This window comes from Epinephelus fuscoguttatus, linkage group LG13, assembly GCF_011397635.1.
Source record: "Epinephelus fuscoguttatus linkage group LG13, E.fuscoguttatus.final_Chr_v1".
Taxonomy (NCBI): domain Eukaryota; kingdom Metazoa; phylum Chordata; class Actinopteri; order Perciformes; family Serranidae; genus Epinephelus; species Epinephelus fuscoguttatus.
Genome location: NC_064764.1, coordinates 6283447 through 6309567, shown reverse-complemented (window position 1 = coordinate 6309567; position 26121 = coordinate 6283447). Strand labels below are relative to the sequence as shown.

Here is a 26121-nt window from a genome sequence, read left to right as displayed (position 1 = left end):
TCAAGATTTTATAAACTCAATGTGTTCAGGGTGCTCCTGCAAAAACGCAAGGCGCATAGAGCAGAGCAGCACGAGGCACTCAGCAATGCAAAAGCAGTGAGCAAAAAGCATCATTCTCCTTTAAAACCAATACAACAATCCACCCTGGGCCGTTAAAACACACTCTCTCTGACTGGGACCTTCAGCTGCTTAAATATTTTGTACACTTGTTGTAATTTTGTGGCTAAAAGCACAGCATTCAAAACTTTGAGCTCACACCAGCTCAGCCTTGTTCGGCACATTGTCACTGTGGACCCCCTTAAAGGCTTGTGCTTCCTAGTGACATTTTGGTGTTCGACTGTCGGACAGTGACACACTTCCTATCACCTTTCATGCATCAAAAGGTTGCGTCTCACTCTATAAGTGGATACACGCTTTCAAGTGAAGGTAAGCAGTGGCCTTCAAAGTGCTCTGTGATAAGCTAACAGAAGAGTGGGCCTTTATTTATTGATGTAGAGATTTAGTGGGCAGCGTGTAAGAAATGCTACTGGATAGTTTACAGCTGACAGCCACTGTGCCATCACTATGTAACAGAACTGGTACAATGCTCTGTCACACATTTCCTGTATATATATATATATATATATATATGTAATAGTATCACAAGCCTTAAAGCCACAGTGTGTAGGAGTTTCTCCCATCAGCGCCTCACTGTTTCAAACGCGTATAACGCGTGCAACAATGGTAGCTGCTGTGTACCAAAAAGCTATGATAACATTGATGAAACCATGTCATCCGATACTTCATGGAGTATTCATTCAGGCTCCTACACAGACACACGCGACGTGAGTTGACAAACCCCCTCCTCACCATGCTGGCTGTGTTTACAACGTGGGACTGTCGGGGCGGGTGTAAATCGAAACAAACCAATCACGTCTTGTCTTTTGACAACTGTGATTGCATTACCTTTCTCCTTCAGCAGCTCTTTCCACCTGGGAAAGGCTACCCCGATGTTGACCCTCGTTTTTTGAATTCGCCAGTCACGTTGCTTTTTTGATTCCCTTTTGCGCTTTCTTGGCGACGAGGATTCCGTCTGCTGCATATGCATGATCCTGCATTATGCTCAAAGAGTGGGACTTTGTTATGCTGCAGTAGTGCCAGGGTAGTAGCAAAGCGCCTCTTGCTCCTCTCCTTCGGCTTCTCAGTCATGCAGCGCTGGCCTGGCTCACAACGAAAACGCCAAAGGCAGGGCTAGTCCCTGGTAGTGTGCTGTATGTCCCTTGCTGGGGGATGTATTTTCTAGATGGCAAAATGTTATGGAACCCTCCAAACGACTTACCCGCACAATGTACAAACAAATCTGAAATACTCCTTTTACGAGAATAAGTCAGATTATTGGTGGAGGTAATAATACACCAATAGTGACATATTTTTAATGCAGACATCGATTTTTGCCAATAAACAACTGAAAATGCTACACAATGTCCCTTTAAGTATTAATGTGAGCATAGTACCAGGGCCTTTACTATAAATGCCAAGTGCAGGGGCTTCTCGTCTGTGCAGGACTACACATAGGAAATTGCTTGTGACCTCTAAAGAAAGAGCACTTGTCAGAGCAGTAGGAATTCTTAAGGAACGTGTCTGGCCACTGATTATTGTGATTTCTTTTATTTAAACTGCACACTAAAATTTAGTCTTCCATTTGCACTAAATGGTGCAAAAATAAGACTAATTACCTGTGCTAGATGTGCACAGGTAATTAAAAATGGTTCTGCAGATCTCTATAGAGAATCAAGACTTCCTAAAATTTTGGTTTTTCACCTCAATGGGTGGTGGTTTTGCAGGATGCAGCAGTGCATGCTCTGACAAGCTGACCATCTCAGCATGTGCTCTGGGTGCATGTCATACTTTATATGACAACCAACCTGTGTTCACCTTTGTAAGTATACAGAACAAAAATGAGGAGTTGGACTGAGTGGCAAAGTTTGGGTTGGTTTTATTTCTACAGCTTAATAAGACACACATGTGATATAATACCAGTTTGTTTGATGCATGTCAAGTATGAGGCCATACAGAATAACTATTCATGTTTTTGTTTATTTTGTCTCAAACCTACATACATGGGACTTGATCTGTCTTGTAAGTCTGTTTGAATCGGGCATCTATTGATGCAAGACAATCTGTGATGCTACATTGATTTTAGAATACAGATTCCCCCGATTTAAGGAGACAGAATTTAGTCCATCTAAATGTCTATATATTTTAAACAGTATTTCCCAGTATAATGTTATGGTGGTTGATCTGAGGATTTATCAGCAGTCAGGTAGAAGTTATTTGAAAATCTGCAGGGAAGTTTGCTGTCAAAGTTCCTCTCATTCACACACATTCTTACTTCTTACATCATATGACCAACATCATATTAGAGCTGTCATCTTCCCTGAGCCAATTAGTTGTTAGATCCTGCTCAGGCCCACTAGTGGTACTAATGGTAACACCACTATGATTTTCAGGGTGTTGGAAGGCAACAACGTCTGAGACTGAATAATGAAGCCAGTGTGGAAGTGCCAAAAACTGCAGTTCATTGAATCGCCACTTAAATGCCAAACCCCAGGCTTCAAAGCGGGAGAATGTCTTGGACTTATAAAGTCACTGTGAAACTGGGGAAGAAATTTTGTAACTTAAATAAAGGCAGAGTCCACCAAGTAATAGGTTTCATGTTATTATACTAAATCACAGTCTCACTCCAACCTTGTCATATGTTGACGCTTGGTCATGGACTTTCCAGGTCGACATATGATGTGCAAGGCAGCCTGGGTGCATTGGTTGTTGATATTCTGGGTCAAGGTGTTTTCACAGGAAGTGTAGAGTTTGTGTTCAGGCTCCTTTAAAATTAACGCACTACATCGGTACAACGCTGCAAATTTTATGTATTTTTTTCTTCAACAACAAATGCACTTGGTTACATTTAGCTAACACATGCACATGGTTATGTTTAGGCAGCAAAAGCACGTGGTTGGTTTTAGGAAAAAAAGAACAGGTGTTGGCTCTACCATCATATGGGACACCAGCCTCCCAGGTGAAAGTCAGTGGTTGTTGGACCCACCCACCCTACTCGAACTTTACGCCCCATTAACTTATGTTGTTGTCTGGCCACATTTCCCCCTGATGCCACAGCTTTTTTTTCATCTGTGTCTAATGCTGGAGGTCACTGCCCAAGAGCCTGTATTCTCCTATATTCATGACTTTGGAATGAGACCGGGTTGTATACTTTTGTACAGCTCTGTTGTACTTTGTGACTTTGAGTCTGTTCAGAAGGTAACACAGCAGTCATTATTTATCTAGACACAGTTAAAGGACTATTTTTAACAAGTTGTGAATCAACTTTACAAACTGTATACTACAACAATGTTTTCTCTGATTGGTAATATTACATCCAACCCCCATTTGAAGAATAGCAACTTTTGCCATCATACAGAAGATCTAGAGTCCCACAGGCTCGACTGAACAAGATGAGGAACTATTTTGTTTCTCAGTCTGCCAACCTATTAAATCAGAGTATGGCTTCTACATATTCTCAGTGTACCTGCGTCAAACAGTGAATGTAATAAGGAATGATTAAAAATGGTGCACTTTGTCTAATGTGCTATGTCGTTTTGGTAGCATGGTTTTGTTGTTTGGTTTAATGATTTGTATTTTTGTATTCATGTGCAGTTGTGTGGTGGCACAGTGATACAGTGGTTAGCACTGTTGCCTCACAGCTAGAGGGTTCCTGGTTCGAACTCGGGGTGGGGGAGCTGTTCTGTGCAGAATTTGCACGTTCTCCCTGCATCAGCATGGCTTTTCTCCATGTCCTCCCACAGTCCAAAAGTCCAAAGTCAGGCAGGTTCAGTTAACTGGTCGTACAGTAGGTGAAACAGTGTACATCCTGTACATCCTGGGATATGAGATGAATTTTTTGTTGATTTGACATAAACATAAACTTATACTTTATGTAATGTTTACATGCTTTTCACACTAAATGTGCTTTCTGCCTTTATTTAAATAGCACATTTCTCACCATAACAAACAAACTCATTTCAGTCAAGAAGTTGAGTGTGATTAAAATGAATTCTTCATGGATTCTTTAAGGTTAACAGCAGATAGCAATGTAAGAAATATGTCCATGTACAGAAGCTCGACAAACATGAAGCCTCTACATGCAGCAAGGGTTGTCATCAGTTGCATTGCGTTATGCAATCTGCCCACATGGAATAAAAGCTTTTATTTCACTAAGAAGAAAAGCTTAATTCCTGCGCCAGGCAGCAACTGTCCCTCCGTGTCTGATGATTTAGGATTTATGAGAAAAAACATATTTTTGGGAGGTGGATTATAAACCTTTATATTTAGCGTCCGGCAGCCACATTGTTCACAATCTGTTATGTTACATCTGGGTTAGTGAGGGCTAACTTGGCCGGAGCGTTACCGTCGGATGAATGAACAGCCCGCTTGCACTCACAGCTGGCGCACCAGCACAGCAAGTCTTTACGCGCAAGGCATCATTGGCTGAGAACCCAAGCGTGTCACAGGGAACACAGCGAACCAGTAAACAGCTTTGAACGAACCAGTAAACTAGTTTCAGTGGCTCCCTTGTCTCGGCCAGTTTGGTCTCTGTCATCACTCTCAGCAGCAGTTTGTCGACCCAAGGACTGATTGGCTTTTTCTTTCCCGACTGGAGCTATCCGCGGTGCTGAAACATGAACCAAAGCGCGGGAGCAGCGCAGCACAGCCGGCGGTATTCAAGTGAAGATAAGGTAAGAACGATGCTGGCTGTCGCTGCCCACTGCATCAGATGTCATCTGGATTGTGTCTCATTTGCTACCTCATAGTATCATTTGCATGAGTGGAGCTGTTTGTATGATTGAGGCTTAACTTTAAAAAGTGCAGTGCAAAGTCTGGTGTTTATGTGATTCAAAACTAGCAGAGGAAGAATAAAGTTGGCAGCCGCTCAGATAAGTTGCAAGGAGGAAAACTAAAACACGTGGAGGAAGCTGTGAGTGATACGAATGACAGAAAAACTCTATATCTCCCTCTCTCTCTTTCTGTGTGTGTGTGTGTGCGCGTGATACTTATGGACAGAGTGTGAACATCGGAACTGTTGTTGTGTTGCTTTGGCGCAGGCAAGATGTTAGATTAATGATTTAACAGGCAGGCAGGACAGACGATGTTCAGTTGGAGGACGGTCCCGCTCGAGTGCATCCACTTGATTTAATGATTTATGGGATTTTGAACACAGCGGACAAATATGGAAGGGCAAATATTAACATTTAATACAGAACCTTGATATTGAATGAGATGAAATCGACGTTGTTGCTGAACTAAAGATGTTTCAGTGTTGAAAAGACCTTTAGTTGCAGGGTCAGGACTGAAAGGGGTCCCTTGAACTCTGACCTCAAGATATCTGAATAAAAACATGGGTCTCCCATAAACTTGAGGAAACGTGCTCCCAGTAAATGCTTTTTTCTTCCCTTAGTGTCAGTGTACTAATTCAAATTTCAAATACAATAGCACATTAAAACAAGATTGTTGTTGAACGTTAAATGTTAACTGTACCAGTATTCAGGAGGAAGAATGAGTTGTCCACTAATTGGAGTATCGGCCAATCGATCCCCGGCTTCTCCAGTCTGAATGTCAAAGTATCCTTGGCCAAGATACTGAACCCCAAATTGCTCCAGGTGATTATAGGTGGATGAGTGTGTGTAAGCTTAATAGCAGGTGACACCATAAATGGTAGCCTTGGCCACCAGTGTATGAATCTGCCTGTGAATGGGTGAATGTGACATGTAGTGTTAAAGTGCTTTTAGTGGTTGGAAGACTAGAAAGGTGCTATACAAATGCATGTCTATTTATCATTTACATCAGAAAGTTAGTAATATTAACTATAAAAGAAGAAACCAAAGTAAATCAGTATGTGATTCCTTAACTCTCATAGTGACATAGTTTTCAGCTAGCCTATATAAACAGTGTAATCAAATCCTAAAATTCTGTCATGGCTTTAAGTTTCAGTGCCCTATGAAAAACTTATGGCTGCACCACTGATTGTTGGAGGAGTAGAGATCATTTTATGAGCAGCAAAGTTTGGCCTGTGGGTGGCTCTACATTGTTCATAACATCACAAGAGTTTGATTGTTATCTCAGACTCAGCACAATTTTGAACTTAACTTTTGTCACTCAGTCAGTTGGTCTGTCTAAGTTGTGTCAGCATGAACTCAACGTCAGCTCAACTTTTTTTTTTTTTTTACTGTCTTTAAATACATAGAAAAATAAAAGCTATGTAGGACTGAGAGGGTTACAGACACCCTCCGGTACCAGCATCTATTGTATTAGATTACTGTGTAACTAAGAAAGAACTGTACAGAAAGAAGCATCTTTGTTATAAATGTTACACATTTTAAGGCAAGGCAAGTTTATTTGTATAGCACCTTTCAGCAACAAGGCAACTCCAAGTGCTCTACATAAGACATAAACCGTTATTAAGACAAGATATACAACAAACACAATGCAATAAAAAGGGCAGCGACACAAAGAATGAAATAAAATACAAGACAATATAAGATAAAATGGAATAAAACTGAATATACAGAAGGAAAAAAAGTGCAGAGTGAGATATGAATACTCTCAAATCTGATTTCATAAAGGCAGTGGCAAACATAAAAGTTAAACCTTGATTTAAAAGAACTGAAAGGTGGAGCACATCTCAAGTTTCTTCCAGGTATGTGATGCATTGAATTTGAGTGCTGCTTCTCTGTTTAGTTTTGACTTGTCCTGGGACAGTAAAGCAGGCCTGTCTGAGACGATCTGAGAGGTGTGGGTGGTTCATAATGGAGTACAACATCTGAAATGCAGTGTGACGCTGTACCATTCAGTGCCTTGTAATACAACAGCAGCATCTTAACAACAAGTCTTTGACACACATAAAGTCAGACCAAAGATCTGAGAACTCTTTTAATGTTTCACCTCGCTAACTCAGCTGTAGCGTTCTGATTGAACTGTGACTATGAGAATAAAGAATAAATCCAATAGCCAGAAAACATTTTGGCAGTGTACATTTGTGCAGTTAACCAGATACTTTACATTTACATGGAACACACAGGAAACTCTACCTTGGAACAACAGTGTGGTTAACTTGTGCTTTGATGTAGGCAGAAAAAAACAAAACACTGGTTATGGTAAGGAAAGATCATGTTTTGGCCTAAAATACCGAGTTCTGGGACACAATCCATGCTGCAAAAGCAGTGATATCTCAGTAAAGAGAAATGCTTTTCATGCCACTACCCCTGCTGGAAAAGGAGCAGCGGGTTGCTACAAAACACCCACGTTTGGTTCCTAAAAAGCTGCTGGAAAAACAGCAATGACTTACAAAATCACAACCGGTTTTGCTATTTGTTGGTTTCAGTGATCTGCAGCATCTCACCTGGGTGACACATGCAAATGTAACATATTAGTTTTCAAAAATATACAATGGCAAAATTTTTACTGTCGAGGGGCCTGAAAGAATACATCAAAGTATGCAATGAGAAAATAAAAGCTGTACAATCTGAAGTATAGAGTGTGTCCACTATAAATAAAAGGTGTGATAAAACCAGTAGGAATAGCAGTCAGCACTGTATTCACTTTCAGGTAAATGATGATAGAGTATGATAATAATCTTTGTCATTGTCCAGAGATGTCATGACTGTCCAGCAGTAAGACAGGAGCATGTAGCATGCTAGCATGGGTATTACCAATGACTTGGTATTACAGATTCAGATTCAGATTCCGAATACTTTATTAATCCCCGGGGGGAAATTGTTTTTGTTCCAATGCTCCGTGCAAAGTAGAAATAGAAATACAGCATGAATGGAAACAAGGGATAAAGATGAAGATAAAAATAAAAGACTAAAATAGACAATGAAATAAATAAAATAAAATATTAAAGTAGACATTAAAATAAAATAAAATAAAATAAAATATTAAAGTAGACAATTAAATAAAATAAATAATAAAATAGTAAAGTAGACAATCTGAAATATATACAATATACAATGAAATGGTTGTAGCGTTATAAATGAAATAAGAATGAGTAATTATATTGTGTGTTTTGTTAAAGGGCCAGTGTGTAAAATGGGTTGAAAACAGTGACATCAGTGGTCAAATTCTAGATTGCAGGGCTCACTCGCTTACCCCTCCCGTCGGGTAAATGACGGTGGCCTCGTAGGGACAAAAAGCCTTGCGCAGACACAAGTTTTTCAGGAGTAGGTCTATCTAGCGATGAGGTGAATATTTATTTAGAAATCTAAACCATGTTATGATATTGTAATGAATCCCTCACAAGCAGGAGACCAGAGGAGCGTTCGGGAAAAAGGCCCGTTTATTTGATAACTCCAAAAACTCCGGTAACACTCCAGGGGGTAAAAGACTCTGACTCTACTAGCGTAACACACACACTTCATACACACATACTCACTTACAGTACCTAGCGGGCACCCCCTTCCCTCTCTGCTCCATCAATCTCCAGCCCGCACACTGACTGACAGCGTAGCCGGTAAACAGAGCTCAGCTGTTTATTTAGCCTAGCAGTATCTCCGGACTATAGTAGCTGCAATGGACAACTTTGAATGCGATTTTGAAGAGTTTCTTGTAGCAGACACAGACCCAGAGCCATACCTGTTTGAGCCGGAGCATACAGATGAGGAACTTCATGTATTGGATGCTGAGTGGGAGAGAAGAGAGGCTGAATCCTCCGCTCCCATTTTGCTGCACAGAATGGGATTCGGTGCTACCATCGTTGGGGAGATATATCATCAGGAGGAAAGAGAGTGCAGAGAGTGCATCACAAGGAGTGAAGCTGCTCTTCTTTTCCTCGCAGATGACGGTTCGGGTTCATTCTCTCCTGTTGCGTGGTAAGTGTGGTCCATTCGCAAACTTTATAACTAAAAAAAAACTTTTCACTACTCTCCATTGACAAACTACTAACACTCTCTGCTGTTTCCTCCTCCTTCTTCCTTCCTTCCGCTGTCTTCGTTGGTTTATTTATACACGCGAAACGCATTCTCTGGCTGGCTGGATTGTCCGCTCAGTCTGCCTTACATACATATATATATATATATATATAAAAGCATAATTATAAGGCTACGAAAACCAAATGAATTTTATTTTATAGCGATTATACACTTATATAAACATATTAATGAATATTCAGATTCAGATTCAGATTTGACATTAAACCATGCAAAATATTACACACTGGCCCTTTAACATATTGGCATTTAGTATGTGACATTTAGTTTTTTTCTTGGAGTTTGGTTAGCTTTAGAGGTTTCATGTCATGACATGTGGACCAGTTTTTGGCATTTGATGGTAAGTCAGTGGATCAATGTCATCAGCACCCTCTATATGTTCTAAATATAATGGAAATCAATTGAATCCATGCTGAGAAGTCACTCTAGATGTGTTGGACTGACAGACTAATGGACCAATGGGCCAGCCAACTGACATTGCTATTTCTAGAGCCCAACTAATAGTGTGAAATGATAGCTTTTCTCTGAGGAACATAAATTAATTTCAATCACCTTGGCTATATGCTTCAGTCTGTGCGTGTCTCATTACACCCAGCATTCTGTAGCCATTAAAACCAGCTGCAGAAAATGGAAAATGAGGACAATTGTGACATTGCCCCCCGTGGGCTTTGAGAAGGAAATAAATGTGCATGCATTGCTGGGGGCTAGCCAGTTGTTCATTTTCATGCCTCCACCAGTCTATCCATTAAACTGTGGATGTGAGCGGTACAATTTTTCTTTTGAGACCAACAGTTTTTCTAATGACACATTCTGAACAGTCTGAATATTATAAACACAGTGTTAGACCTGTTAATGAGTTCCTTACTCTTTCACTGCCATCTGTTTGAAGAAGTCATTTTGTTTCAGAATTACCCTGCAAGATGTAGTTTCTCAACAAAAAAAAAACTGATTTAGTGATATAATAAGATTTTCTGACAATCTTTTTCACCTTTGTTTGAATGTCAATTTAAAACTAACCTTTGATATTAAGAATTATTAAGACATGATAATTTGTTTTGTAAAAAAGTTATATAATCTTACTTAGGAGATTTTTTTACCCTGGTTCTTTAAAAAGCAATTAAAGATGGATACAGTAAAGATACAGAATCGCATGGAACACAGAACCTGAATCAAGTCACAGATATTTTGTCAGTTTCATTGAGTTCAGTTGCATTATGTTAAAGGAGAAGTCCGGTATTCTGCACTTTGAGCCCTATTCATGATATAGAGTGGTTAAGACCAAAATAGTGATGATTGCTCATTTTTGGAGAATTTGGCATTCCCCTGCCTGGCTTAACACTGCTGCCTATGGCCATGTGTGAATGTGTCCTAAAACCACCCTAAATAAAGGGTGGTTTTAGGCAGCAGCATTAAGTCAGGCAGGGGAAAGCCAAATTCTCCGAAAATGAGCAATCATCACTATTTTGGTCTTAACCACTTTCATCATAAACAATCCAGAAATGGGGCTCAAAGTACAAAATACCGGACTTCTCCTTTAAGAGTTGTTTCTAATATTCTGTCCCTCATGTCTGGAAAGACACAACACCTTGCAATGTAATGTAGTCCAGTACAACATTATGGATTATGGGTTCAGAGGAAAACATGAAGGGGTGAGGACCGAGGCATTAGAAAATAAAAGGATGAGGATGAGGGATGAGGGATGAGGGTCGAGAGTCGAATGGATGAGGGATGAAGGGATGAGGGATGAAGGGATGAGGGATGAAGGGTTGAGGGATGTAGGGATGAAAGGTAAATGAAAGGGATGCTTTGGTAAGGATCAAGGGATGAAAAGTGAGGAATGAAGGGATGAGGATTGAGGGATGAAGGCTGGGTTTCTGGGTAGCAGGCGAGCGCAATGATGGATGTGTTGGGTTGAAGGCAGGAACGCAAGAGGGATCCCGGGAGCGAGACTGAGTGGGGGAATTGTCTCTTCGTGAGCTTGGCTTCGGATAGAGCCCCCACTGGTTCCTGTATGCAGAAAGGAGCAGAGAAAAAGGTGTAAGAGGCAAGATGGGATTAGGTGGGTGGGATGTGAGAAATGTGTTGAAGAGAAAGAGAATGCATCAGGTGTGCTTAAATACTTCTGGGCAGAAATGGGATGTGTTTGAGACGTGGTCTTTGTTCCCGAACCTAGTTATAAAACTACATTTTAATTTACACATTTATGGCAATGTAAAAAAAAAATTGGACAATATTGTTTTCGGATTTTAAAGCAGCTGTGCGGTGTTGATTATAGTGCCCCCTCTGGCTGAAGCGGTATGACACCCACAGCCTGGTGTCGTAAAATTCCGACTGCAGCCAGCATTCGGCTTCATTTGTAAAATCTTGACTGCAACCGGCAATTACTGCATGCATTTGTTTTGAAGAGCGAGAGGAAAATCATAAATATTCTGGTGTAGCTCTGAATTTCTTATAAACTGAGGACAACTGCCTGCTGTATATTTGTGTTCATGGTCACAGTCACAGATAATTTCGTGGCGTTTGTTGTAACGTTACTAGACAAAAGCGGTTCACATCAGCTAACGTTACATTTAGCTTGCTTATAACTTCCATGTTGTCATATATTGAAGTGAAACAACGTATAACAAGTTGCGGTATATTCTCTAAATAAAAACAAAAATTACATACCTGTCGATTAGGAAAAGGGCCAACTCGGGATCAGTTTTAAAACCTTTCAGTTCTCTTAGCTCTCTCCACTTGGTGAATGCCCGACCAAGGTTTACACGAGCCCTATCACTGTCCCGTTTGGCCTTCTTCTGTTCTTTTTCTTTTAGATGGTGCTCCTTTGTTATCCGCCATGACATGGAAAGTACAACCAAGTCCTTATAGATATATCTCTGGTAAAACTGTTATGTGTTCAGCAATGCCCGTTGCGTACCGCTTACTCAAAGAACACTCTCTGTAAACGCGGCTCTTCTTCTTCTCTCAATTTATTGGTGGATCGCAAACAACTTCCAGGTGCATACCACCACCTACTGTACACGAGACTACTCCCTACTACATGTCATTTAGCCTGTTTCTTAAATCCTACCTGTAAACACGGCTCCTTCTTCTTCTGTGGTTTAATGGCTGCGGGCCGCTGCGGGCCGCTGCGGGCGTGTAGACTTACTTCTGCCTCCAGGTGCTGTATTCTGGTTTGCTGACTTCCGCTGTGTCTGACGCGACAATATAGAGCCATAAATAGCCATATAGAGAAAGGCTTTTTTTTGTCACCTTTGGGTTTAATTAAATATGTGTATCTTTAAGGGGGGGTGATACAAACTAGGGACAGTTTTATTAATGGTAAAAAGTTCCGCACAGATGCTTTAAGAAATATTCTTGTTTATTTTCTTACTGAGCATTAGACTGGTTAACTTAGCTTATCATAAAGGCATAGACAGAATCACAATATTTATTTACAATAACTTGCAGGTAGAAAACTATTGCGTAATGTACATTATAATCAAATGGCAGTGAGCAAGCGCAGCTTCAGTTAGGCCCACTAAAAAAAAATCTATATCAGTGTAAGCGTACACTATATTAAGAATGTTTTCACTCCATTACCTTGCTGTCAGACAGCCTTTTCTGATGGAAAACTAAAGCAGTTACATCATAACCACCAGACCCCATTGACAAAAACAGTACTTTTACCCTACTGTGGCCCTGATTAGTTTGTGTGTAAGGTTAAACTGAGCAAATATATATACAAAGCGTGTACACTTAAGTTAATACAGTTTGCTGCATCCACAGTAGTACATCGCTTAGCTGCTGTGCTGGTAGATTTGGTTTATCAAAGACACAAGCTAGGTAATACAATACATAAAATAAGCAAAAATGTACAGTACAGTCACAGTTACGGCAGAAAATGACAATGACAATAGAAATGAAGTTTGCCGATTTTACATATCTGTGCAATTGAAATCAGTTGCCAATTGTCTACCCGGAAGCGTCTTTGTTGTTAACGTGATGCCATGGTGATTTGGTCTATCTTGTTTAATTAATCATCACCATGAGGTTGCCAGGTGACCAGCAGATCCAAGAAAGTCATTACTCCAGAGGAAGAGATAGTCCATAACCCTCTATAAAACCACAACTTGTCATTTTTATCTTCAGATTTCTTGTACAGATTACATAAATAAGATTAAATGTGTTAATTAGTGAGCATTAGAGATTTTTTTACCTTTGGTGAGCTGTTTCCAGACCATTTGCAAGCTAACTCTCGGCAAGAAAGTGAATATGCATATCTCCCACACCGTCATTCCATTAAGAAATTAGAATAAATGATAACCATACAGGGCGGCACGGTGGTGTGGTGGTTAGCACTCTCGCCTCACAGCAAGAGGGTTGCCGATTCGATCCCGGGTGTGGGAGCCCTTCAGTGTGGAGTTTGCATGTTCTCCCCGTGTCAGCGTGGGTTCTCTCCGGGCACTCCGGCTTCCTCCCACAGTCCAAAGACATGCAGATTGGGGACTAGGTTAATTGATAACTCTAAATTGTCCATAGGTGTGAATGTGAGCGTGAATGGTTGTTTGTCTCTATGTGTCAGCCCTGCGATAGTCTGGCGACCTGTCCAGGGTGTACCCTGCCTCTCGCTCAGTGTCAGCTGGGATAGGCTCCAGCCCCCCGCGACCCTCAAGAGGATGAAGCGGTTAGAAGATGAATGAATGAATGAATGAATGGATAACCATACGTAAAGTTACTTATTTATAATATACGTTACTGTGGTTAGGTGCAGGAAGAGAAACATCATGAGGACATACCTTAAAATGATTTAAAGTTCACTCATAGTTCATGTTGTTCCCAACACTGGTCTCCGAGTCGAAAGTCGTGTGTTTTGAGTGTTGTGAGTCTTCCCATAAAAGTGGTTTATACAGAAATTATTGACTCGTGGTTACGTGGGATATGAATTAATTTTGTTGAATTTTATTTTTCATAGGAAAACATACAAACAATGTATGAGAATAGCCTGCTTGGTGAAGTGACATTTTAAATGTGTACTGAACATGGGAAATTACTTCTGTACTGGTTAGTTTTGTTTTCCAATCAGCAGATTGTTCACCTCTACAGAGAAGCTCAAATTGAAAGGATGGAGTTTCTCAGACCAGCCTGCCTCTCAGTAACATGTACATTTGTCATGAGCCAAGAAAAGAGACTGGTGTCAGAGGAGATAAAGTAATTCACTGGGTCATTGGTTTAGAGAGTGATATTCTCCCAGTGGACTATCCAAGTACTTGGTGCAAGACTCACAGCTAAGATAGAGATTCTTTAACATTTGTCCCTATGTACTGCTTTTATGATCAGACAGCTCTTACTAAATGGTAGATTGCCATTATCTTACTTTGGTAGGATTCCCCAGCAGGAGTGTTGTTATCAAAAGCAACATGTCACCAGGATATAAAAGTGCTTTGGGGCTGGACTGCATCTGCTGTGGGGAGCAGTGCAGATAAAAGGCACATGTCGTGTTTTGCAACAGTGGGTGTTTGCCTTGCTCACAGCATGATTGGTTATGGTTTGTTTGACTTGGAGCTTTTACTATGTTTAGTCAACTCTTTGTCTCTTAGCTTTAAATTGCATGTCTAGGTTAGGCAGTGAAGGAAAATCCACTCCAAAACACTTTTACACTTAGTTCATGTGTCTTGGGAGGATCGGGGAGCTATCTGATACCAAAAAGGCCAAAAAAGCATTCAAGACAGACTGAAATACAATTCCTCCAACCACTTCCCAAGCTGGTTAAAAACATAATCGTCACACCTCCCAACTGTCTACGTCAGTAAGTGGTCTGTGGAAGTAGCCTCTACAGGGTCCGTTCCTGTGATAATGACAGCTGAGATGACACTGAAATCAGCCGTTGTTCCCCCTGTCTGATTAAAGCGGCAGCAAAAGGGGCTCCAGCAGCTCAACACAGGATTATACAGATGGTGCACTGAGCTCTTGCATTTTCCTGACCCCTGATCAGTTCAATCACCAGTGCTCTGTGTTGGTGAGAAAGAGGTGTTAGTGAGAGCCAGTGAATACCCATTCATGGGAATCTTCCATGTGTTCGTGTTAGCTTATGCATAGGTGGTAGCTAGCTAGCTAGCTAAACTATTAATGTTAAACTCAACTGAGAGGCGCCTAAGTTCTTCTTCTGCTTGTTTTTGGCAGTTGCCAAACAGCTTTGGGGGCCAGTTATACCAACAGCGCTTATGTCACACAGAGGTTTGTGGTTCTTTTCTTTATACCACAGGAGAAATTTTGCTAATTTATTTAAAACCAATAAATTACAACAGTATTAAAAAAAATGTTCCTTGGCTAAAATGAATTAAAGACTTCAAAAAACTAAAACATGGTAAAATAAGGAGTTTTTAAAATGGCTAAAATACTTAGAATGGGCCCATCTTAGTATTAAACAAAATAAAATTTAAAACAAACAATTGTATGACTGTAAAATGCCTGTGCCACAGTCCAAATGCCACTAGTAGGTAATTAAACTGTTCATGAAGGAGAGTGTTCTATTTATGTCCCAAAGTGTAGCATGGGGGGAATCCGCTTCTCTTAATTCTTAATTTTTTAGCCTATAGCAAGCGATAAACCAAGTAATTCTGCCTTCTTGTCACACCCTGCTCATTGATGGCCCTCAGTCTGGTACCATGTATCTGGTCTTTATTTCCATTCTGTCACCCCATCTTCCGCTGGCAGACTTTGCTACTGAAAATGCCAACTCTGTGGTTCAAACTCTCCCTGCGTTCCAATACCCATACTACCATACTATTTAGTATGCCAGAAAAAGAATTAGTGTGTCCCAATACATAGTATGTCAGATGCAATATACCAAAAGTACCAGGATGTTCTACTACATCCGGTCATATTTCGCAGTATGCATGTCAGCATGCTTCTTTGGCCATTCTGACCCACAATCCTTTGCGCAGCGGAAGTTACGTCGCACTGACTGAGCTGCATGTACAACCAACGCCTACATAGCACGGAAGACAACACAACACAGACAACACAGACAACTTTATTGTGATTATAGTATAATCAGTGTTAGGGTTCAACTATGACTACAATATAGAAGATTCTGCCAGTATAGGCAGTGGTCTAAGTGTGGTATAAATAATGAATGAATATGACTAAATATGAATACACTATGGGCCAGGTATGAGCAGTATAGACCAGTAAATATATAAATAGTAAAAGTCAAATACATATTAAGTAATGTAGTAAGAATGTGCAAGTATGTTACACGACAAATAAAAGTAATGTGAATATAAGGCTGCTTCACGTGTAGACAGAATATAGTGCCAGCAGCTGCATAGCTGTAAATATATTTAACAACAAACATCTGCCAGCAACAGAGAGCTATGTGTGAAGGGGGTTAATATGCCTACTGGTGACTAGTTCAATAGACAGGTCACTAATAATAGGCTTGGGACTGTTTACGTGAACACGTCAGTTTATTAGAAACAACAACATACATTACGACATAACAGCAACAGAGCTCTCCGGCACCTCCAACGGTATGCACGACTGGCGAGCTCGACGAGAGGAGATTTGCTGCATCTCTGAAGCACAACAAAACAAAATATTCAAATGTGGCACTACGGACGGCGGCAGAAGTGAGCAAGAGGGTCGGAGTTCAAGTAGCGGATGTAGTGTGTCCCAATAGTATGCATACTACATGCATACTGCATACTGCACTACATACTTTTTAAGGGCAGCTGCAGTACATACTAAAAGTATATAGTAGAAGTATGCGATTTGGAACGCAGGGTCTGTGCTTTGTGCTGTGATTTCCTCACTCTGGTCACCATTGTGTCTGTTTCTTTCTTCTCCTCGCCTGCTCACCTGTCTCACATCACTTAGAGCGCACTGTTCTTTGTTAGCCAGTCATGGCTGTGGGGGTGTGGTCCACTTAATCACAGCTGTTTCTAATTATCCTGATCTCCAATGCAATAAACATGCAATGTGACACAACAAATCTATAAAAACATGCAACAAGGATGCCATAAAACAACAATAAGACCAGTTAAAAGCATGAAACACGCATCAGTTTCAGTTTAGTTTATTTAAGAAGGGGCAGTGCAAATTAAAAAATACACAATGTACATAAAAATTCCAGAAAGCAGTTAGGACCAGGCTTAGGTTCATTACCTCCTGCACTGGAAAAGTGCAGACACTGCTTTTAATGTAGCCTGTGAGGACTAGGACAGTTTACAATCAAACTTGTAATTATGGCCAACAATACCAAAGAGGGCTCAACCAAAAGAACTCATCCAGCAAAAAAATTTAACCTGGCTCCAGACAACAATCCACGCTGTTCTCTGTATTGCACCCAAATTTGCTCATATCTATGTACTGTATTTTGAAAGGCTGCAATCATGTGACCAATGCGCTGATAGGAGTAAGCAAGGAAGCAGTCCTGAGTGGTCTTGTAAGGAGGAAGATTGGGGTGGTGGATGGCTCACAAAATGTGGACTTTTCCCCTAAGACACATTTGGAACCATGTGAACGTAACCCTAACCCTCATTTTAAGGTGAGTATGAGAACACACTGCAACAACCACCACATTTAGCAAGGAACTACGTCTACTGATTAATTCACACTGTTGCAATAAAAGATAAAGTAGGTGTTGCCCTGATAACTTTTTAGAGTTGCAAAACCCTGACTCACAGTATATGTAAACTATTTTGCAGTGTTTTGGCATTTCATAAGCATTTAAACATATGTCTCGATTGCTCAAACTGGGCTTCTTGGATTGTATTTCATGTTTCACCACTAGCTGAAGCAACAATCCCCCACCAATGCAACACCCTGTGATGCTTAACACAGGGTTGATTTTGATCCGACCACCGACTCAAGAGGTGGTAAAGCAAAGGTTATGTATGGCAACTCTAGTTCACAGGCGAGCACAGGCGGCTTGTGCCATCTTACATTTAAAGCAGTTCGTTCAGGTTTGCATGGACTCATTTGGCCTACGTCAGACCCACTACCACTTCTACACAAACCCAGATGGAATCTATACATTCAGCAACTTTAGGAGCAGCAGGCTGACAAAGATACAGGCCTCTGCCTGTATGCTCATAGTAGGGTAACAGCAGCCCAGCAGCTGCTGTGAGCATCACAAAGTAGATGTTTGTTCAAGATAGCATGGCAAAACATGCAGATGGCACATTCTTTCACACTCTCCAACATGGGACAGAGGAATGTATCCTGGACTTAAAATATCATCATCACATGTTTCTAGTTCAGTCCCCTCCAGTGAGCAAATACCCTGCTCGGACTGGGAAAGCACACAGATCAACACATGCCAACAATGCTGTCTTCAGGGACAGTCTAGTGTGTTATTCAAGGGAAATCTCCCGGCACATTAGGGCCCACTAGAGAGAGACCCAGGCACCTCAGGGAGCTCCCACTACGGGACAGATGGGCAAACAGTCGGGCTGTTGTTACCTCGCTCCCTGTTACAGTGCTTCATGAGAATGCGAATGAACAAGAACCTTTCACCAAAACCAACATATGAGAAGAAATCTCTGTCATCATATTGAGTTCTCTAGGAGTGCTCAGACATTCAGTCAACTGTGAAAACTTGCAGCTTTATTGATGTTGCTTTATACGCATGAATCAAACAAGAGATCAGTCTTTAAGGGATTCTGGAAATTTAAGACACACCTAAATTGAAAAGTAACATCAAAACTGTATTATAAAGTAGCTCCTGGATCATGATAATCATTAGCTACATTATAGGAATATTCGAGGGTGGAATTGAAATTGAAGCAGACTGGGAACTTTCTGGCTTTTTGTAAATAACTGTCAAGAAAGCAAGACTCTGAAACTGTAGTGCTTCCACTGCTGAACCTTGAGAGACAGCAAAGGACTATAATTCTGCAACTGCTTTATTGTGTTTGACATGTGGCAGTGTTTCTTCATTTTAAATGTATGTATGGTTCCAGACAGATGTCAGAAAGTCTGCAACGGGATTTGAATTGCTATTGAAAGACTGCAGAGAGGCAGCGTACTGCTTACAGACAGCAGGATGAATCCAGCTGTCAGCTTTTTCTACGGTGTTGGCTGTCCTCCACATGATGAAGTCATGAGAAAAATCCTTGAAACTGGTTCAACTCTTACTTAACCACTGCCAGCTGTATCATTGGTTTGTTGTATATAAGCTTCTTAGATTTCATGGGGCCATTGTAATTGAAAAACAAACAATAAAGACAGGATAAGAGTGCAGTTCTTGTCATCAGATGATTCAGAACACAGTGGCTAACTCCCATTTCCATTATTTTTGTCTTTGCTATTACCCAAGAAGCATTTAGCAGAAGAGGACTAATTTTAAAAATAATTATAGCAGGGTTCATTTTAATATGGTATGGTATGAAAGAGGTGGAACTGGTGAAACAGCTGGAGAGCCAATCTGAGTCTTGCTCTGAAAGGAGGTGATTGTGATTGCAGTTCCCCAGCAGTTCTTGGCTCTGTGAGGCGTATGGAGCTAAAACCTAAGAAGACAGGTGGAAGGCAGACATGCAGTGCTGATAGATTGCATCATTGTCCAGAGTGCAGGTGTGAGATGATCTCATTGCATGTTGATTACATGTTGTCCAGATTATTTCAACGCATATTTTTGGCTTCACGGTGGACTATGTTTTGAAAATCACATGTTTTAGCAGGGCTGTGTCCTGTAATAATGAGGCTTGACTGGAAGCAAATGGATCTTAATTAGGAATATCACATCATGATTTTTAGGATCACAGTCCTGGTTTCTTTGATAATGCTAGTCCCAAAATTACTGTATGTTATAAATGACACATGCACTGAAGAAAATGGTGCCTGAAGTGATTTGTTTTTAGTCACCCACCTAAAAAAAGGCCCACCAAATGAATCAATATCAGTTTAAATGTGCGCCATGTTTATAATGTTTTTCAATGCTTTATCTTGCTGTTAGAGAGCCTTTTCTGATGGGGAACTGAACTGAAGCCATGATGTCAAAGCCACTGGACCCCACGGACAAAAACAGTAGTGTTATTTAACAGAAGACTGGGTTGCTGGTCTACTGATGCCTTGACTGGTTAGTGTGTGAAGTAAAGTGGAGAATGCATTAAAATATAGAGTAGATAGTAGATACTCTGGAGCTGGAAGACTTGCTGGTTCCCGGTATGCCGGTCAGCAACAACAGCACCAAGGACAGATTAATAGAACGGGACTGTGTGCCGGCATTGCTCCACTGTTGTAGGGGATGTGAATGGAAAAACATCAGACATACTAACGTTCATGCGATGGCACCACCCACATGCAGCAGAACGAGGAAAAACAAATGAAGGCCAGCTCCTTATCCCTGCTGTGTACAAGCAGCCTAAGGACGTAAAAACAGCTTGTCGACGTTGTAGGTATATGAATGGAAACACAGTCAACATGCTAACACAAAATGCAGCATGACCCAGATGTGCTGATTACCTTCACCCTGTCTGTAATGACATGACAAGACACTAGGGCTGTAGTCTCCTGGTCGACTAGTTGATTATTTGGTCGCTATGCTCTCGTCCGACCAAATTCTCATTGGTCGAATAATTACTTTCATAAGGAGAAAAGTGCTACATCAATAGCTTTCCAGGATTAATCCATTATTTTCTGCAGTGGGGGGGCAGGCTAAGTTACCTGTGAAAATGGGGGTGTTTTCAAAACACCCCATATGTTGACAGAAAGTTGGACTCGCCCATCCTCACGCAACGCTGATGTAAAATGTAAAATGTAAAATGCCATAGGCTTGTGCTAATAACGTTAGCATGTTGTATTGGTGGGGGAAATGTGTCCAGATAAATACAAGTGTTCTGCAATTTATAGTGAAGCCAATTTGCGTTCTTGTGTTTGAAAAAGTCTCTATTAAGCCATGTTTAATGTGTGTTTAATATGTGTTTTGAATCAACTATATAAATAAAGTTTGATTTGAACTAAACTTTACAGCACTTAACACAGTCCTCCACTGCTGACTAGTGTCTTGGAGGTGTAACTGCAGAGTGACACAGACAGGCCACCGCAGAAGTAAAAACAACGTGCAGATTTTCCCATGACTAATCGATTAGTTGAAGATTATGGACTCTAGTTTTGCAGACCGGGTGAGGCGGGGGCACAACACACCTGCGCTTTGCCAACTGGGTGTGGCCAGGTGGATTTTGCAAGTTTGGCACACCGTGCGCGCTGGCGCAGCTACTCCTCTTTCCCAACTCTGTCCCTCCTACCAGCGCAAGTCGGAAAGAGGGAGGAGAGAAGGCGTGGAGTGGGTTTTACACACATCACACCAATCAAATGAGCCCCCCTCCTCGCCCTTAAATGCGCCACGCAAAGGCGCAATGAGAGTTTACTCAATCGCCATGGCAGAAGAGAGCAGCAGCGTCAGACGGCCAAACTTCTCCCAGGAGGAAACTGATGTTTTGGTCCGGGAGGTCCAAGCTCGCAGTGTCCGAATATACAGAACTGCAAGCAGACCTCCACGGGCTGATGATGCAAAGGTAGCCTGGAAGGAGGTCACCACAATTGTAAATCAATGTTGAGTTTGATCTGACATCAGATGTGACAGGACAGTCGATATAGAGATACATTTATGTGCTGATTGCAGATAGTTGCATTGAATAGTGTTTTTTTGGGTATTTATTGTATCGTTAATGTGCACGGTGGTGTGGTGGTTAGCACTCTCGCCTCACAGCAAGAGGGTTCCCGGTTCGATCCCGGGTGTGGGAGCCCTTCTGTGCGGAGTTTGCATGTTCTCCCCGTGTCAGCGTGGGTTCTCTCCGGGCACTCCGGCTTCCTCCCACAGTCCAAAGACATGCAGATTGGGGACTAGGTTAATTGGTGACTCTAAATTGTCCGTAGGTGTGAATGTGAGCGTGAATGGTTGTTTGTCTCTATGTGTCAGCCCTGCGATAGACTGGCGACCTGTCCAGGGTGTACAGTGCCACTCGCCCGATGTCAGCTGGGATAGGCTCCAGCCCTCCCGCGACCCTCAAGAGGATGAAGCGGTTAGAAGATGAATGAATGAATGAATGAACATTCACACAGACCACCCTCATGTGTCGAAGGGAGTGACTACTACAGTGATTAACCTAAACATCTCTACCTCCATTATCAGTGTAAATGTGTTCAGTTCCATTCTGCTACCACAGTAATGGAAGCGGCACTTGAGAGTGTAACATAAATCTGCCACCAGATTTGTCTACAAACCCAGCTTCACAGATAGTTTATATTTACATCGGTTGCCATTAGTCCATAGGATCATTTTGACATCTCCATATTTCAGACAGATTTTTCTCAAAAGTGATTGAATTAAATAAATAAACCTTAAAGCTCCCAATCTTCCATATCCATCAACATTTTTTTCTGCTCTTTTAAAGCAGTCAGTGAGGCATGCAAACTAATTGAGCGCTTTGCAGTTGCCCCCTCTGGAAATCCTGTGAGCCAAACTCAGCAAGTAGGCAAGCATTCAACAAGGGGCAGCACCTCTTCCTGTCAATCTCAGGGTGTGCTTGTCTTCATACAACAGAGACACAGTTTGGGAAGATTCTCTGATGAATGGTGATGGAGGAGATTATGTTGAAATGGAGTGGAAAACTGTTTCTATTCTGGGACATATGAATAGATGAAAATGTGAGCAGTCAAACGAATGTTCGAGCATAGCAATTAAATGGGGCACAAGTCATTATGTAAATTATGTGTGTAAGCAGATTCATACAACAGGTGCATTTAAGCATATAGTCAGAGCATTTACTATTATACTGTAGTATTTACCACTAGATACCAGTAAGTCATGTCCAACAAGCTGACAGATCTTTATGAAACAGGCTCTCTGTACCTTTTTACTTTAAACTGAGACTCACACTGCTGTTGTCTATGCCAATATTTCTACCTTATCCATGGCATATCCACTCACATGGGAAGTTTTAAACTGTGACTGACCTTGGCGCCCCAGGCCTGCTGCAGGTGTTAAATGAAGTTAAAATGTGGTGAAACTACACTGACAAGGAACGCTTGATTTATCAAAAATGGAGCCACTCTCAAGGGCCTCTTGTCAGATGTCAGAATATAATTACTCTGTTCTTTTTATTGTGATTGCAGGACCTTTCATTTCTTGTAAAGTCTCCATAAAAACATTTCTTAAAAATTCTCTGCCTTTTATTTGAAAATGTTCAAGGCCAGCAACCTTTTCTTGAAAGTAGGCAAAAGCATTAGCAGTACAACAATGGTTCATTGCTAATAGAGACCCTTACATTTGCAGGAGTGAAAAGGATGAGATCTCTTTGGTCTTTATTTGTGAGCGGATAATTGACCTTTCCCACTTCCCTTTCAAATTGGTGAAAACTGATGCACTCTGTGAAGCACAGGCGTTAATTGAAAGCCCCTTAGAATGAATTTTTCAGGAGTGGTGCATTGTTCGCACAAACAACATCCTTGAGAAACCAGCCAACTTTCGAAACTGGGTCACACTGACAGTTTCCCCAAAACAAATTAATTATTCTCAGCTGTCATTAAATTTTGTGCTATGCAGATTCAAAATGCAATTATGATAATGTTTTTTTCATAAATCCGGAAATTTAAAGTCTTTACACAAGTCATGGGCTCAATACAACAATATATATTTGCATTTCTAAAGCAAAACTGTATAATTCCTGATTGAGTTCATGTGAGTGAGACTGACCCAGACTAACATACTTGCAGTTCCAAGGTTTAATGCTATACAATAAATAAGTACTGTATTTTTACCTTACGTACTGGAAGAGAGAGTTTACATGTCACTGGCATATACAATCACCAGAAAAACTGTTGGCATTGTAAGATTCTGCAAACCAAAGGTCTGCTACATTTGCACTTCATTATGCAGGAGAAACACTGAAACTCACTGTTTCAAAAATGCTGTGGTTATGGTGTGGTTAGGTTTAGGTGCAAACACCACTTGGGTATGGTTAGGAAAAGATCATGTTTTGGCTTAAAATACCCAGTTCTGAGGAAACAATCACAGCAGGAAAAGCAGTTTTGTCTTGGTAAAAATCAATCACGTTCTGTGCCAAAAAAGCTGCTGGAAAAACTGTGACAGGTTGCTACAAAACACTGACATTTGGTGCCTAAAAAGCCATTAGAAAACCAGCGATAGGTTGCTACAAAACACAGAAGTTTGGTGCCTAAAAAGCAACTGGAAAAACAGCAATGGGTCACTATAAAAACAAACATTTGGTGGTGCCTAAAAAGCCACTGCAAAAACAGCAACGGGTCCCTACAAAACAGTCATGTTTGGTGCCTAAGAAGCAGCTAGAAAAACAGTGATGGGTTGCTACAAAACACGGTCTACAAAGCCGCTGCAAAAACTGAGACAAGTTGCTACAAAACAGCAACATATAGTGCCCAGAAAGCTGCTGCAAAATCAGCAAAGGGTCCCTATAAAACACAGACGTTTGGTTGCTAAAAGGCCCATAGAAAAACAGTGACAGGTCGCTACAAAATACCCGCATTTGGTGCCTAAATAGCCACTGGAAAAAAGCAATGACTTGCCAAATTATAGCCAGCTTTGTTGATACATGTGAAACATGCAATTGTAATTTGTGTTTTGCAGAAACATACATTGCCAGCATTTATTTGCAGCAACTGGGCTGATATACTGTACAAAGAAAATACAACATTACAAATAGTTATTTGTAATGTTGAAAGTTTAGATGAAGAGTTTGGAATGCTAAGGCTGAATTTAGTATCATCTTTTTTTGTTTTTTTCATGTCTTCCACCTTTCCATAAATAGCTGCTATTAATGAGCTAACAAAGCAGGAGGACAAATATCTTTTTATTTAAAACGTGACAAAAAAATCACTGAGCTTTCAAAGAGTAAAGAGTGGTGAGAAGGAGAAAAAAAACTTTAGACACATTAAAAGGGAACTTTTCAAATGGAGAAAAGGAGAGCATGCCACGACTGCATCAAAATAGAACAAAGCTGTGACTGCAAGCAGTAAATTTCATCCAAACTTAGAGCGTTGGTTGGTGCGGGGAGGGAGCAGAGCTGCTGAGGCTCTCGGAGGCAGAGAGTGGGCCGACTCCAGATTTCACCCAGGGGATGGGATCAGAATCTGGGGAGCTGAGCTCCAGAGGCATATATCTCAGTCCTGATGTATAGGCACCTCACTCGCTCTGAATATACAAACTGTATTATTAGTGTTACAGTTCATAGCTGCCAGAAACATCACCTATTAATGGGTGTGAATCTGGGTCAGGAGGAGTGGTGCCAGCAGCAGAATGATTTGTCAGGGAAGAAGTATGGACTGTGTAATGAGCTGACATACCCGCCTCATACCTCCATTAAATCTTAATCAAGGAATCATATTCAGGTTAGGGTATACACACAGCACATTCAAGTTTAAAATGTTTCCATATCTGTACAGACTAATCTGTGGGATGTTTAGACAGAAAGTAAATTCACATGTCCCATTAGCCTACAGAGCAACTTGAACTGAACACACAGTAGCCTCCCTTCTCTCCAACGGACACCGTGTGGATTCAAACCAGTTGTCCCAGTTGTAGTCCTGCCGTCTGCCCACATGAAGTTTTAGCATGCATTTTTAACCATAAAAAAGGTGGGTTCAACATTTTTTAATTTAATAAAGTTTTTTTTTTTTTAATAAAGTGTAGTTTGTCCCTCATTCTACTTCAGATCAATCAAAAACAAGTCACAATCCAGTATTTATACAGTGCTTTGCCACGCAGCTGTTCAGTGCACGCTTTTTAGAAACAAACCATCCATGGTTTTCTGTTGTGTTTGTGGAAAAAAGGGCAGCATTTAGATGAGCTTATTCTGAAGTTTAAAGGTGGGGCTATGTGCCACATTTAAGCCATTTTAGTCAGCATTCTAGTTCTATTCACTGTTAAATGCTAGCGAGCCATCAAAAGCGCACAGATGTAAGGAAGTGTTTGCATTTCTATTTTATTTTGAAAGGATTCTTTCTTCCATGGTAGGATTATGCCCTCTGTTGTCCAGCAGTTTTAGGCAGTCCGGCAAGCCTTCATCCCCAGCATGAATCAAATACATAAGTTCAATCGTATTTTTTTCCACCAGCCTTGAGCATTATGGCCCATACTGAAAATGTC

The 26121-nt window shown here is 41.0% G+C and overlaps 1 protein-coding gene across 1 annotated transcript in view; it reads left to right on the top strand.

Annotated features, from left to right (window-relative positions):
- Window positions 1–4606: 4606 nt before the first annotated feature.
- Window positions 4607–26121, top strand: part of LOC125899754 (inactive dipeptidyl peptidase 10-like) — a 221979-nt gene continuing 200464 nt past the window's right edge. The window contains exon 1 of the mRNA XM_049594266.1: window positions 4607–4769. Within this exon, the coding sequence (XP_049450223.1) occupies window positions 4713–4769 (57 nt within the window). The 5' untranslated portion in view covers window positions 4607–4712. The remainder of the gene's footprint in view (window positions 4770–26121) is intronic.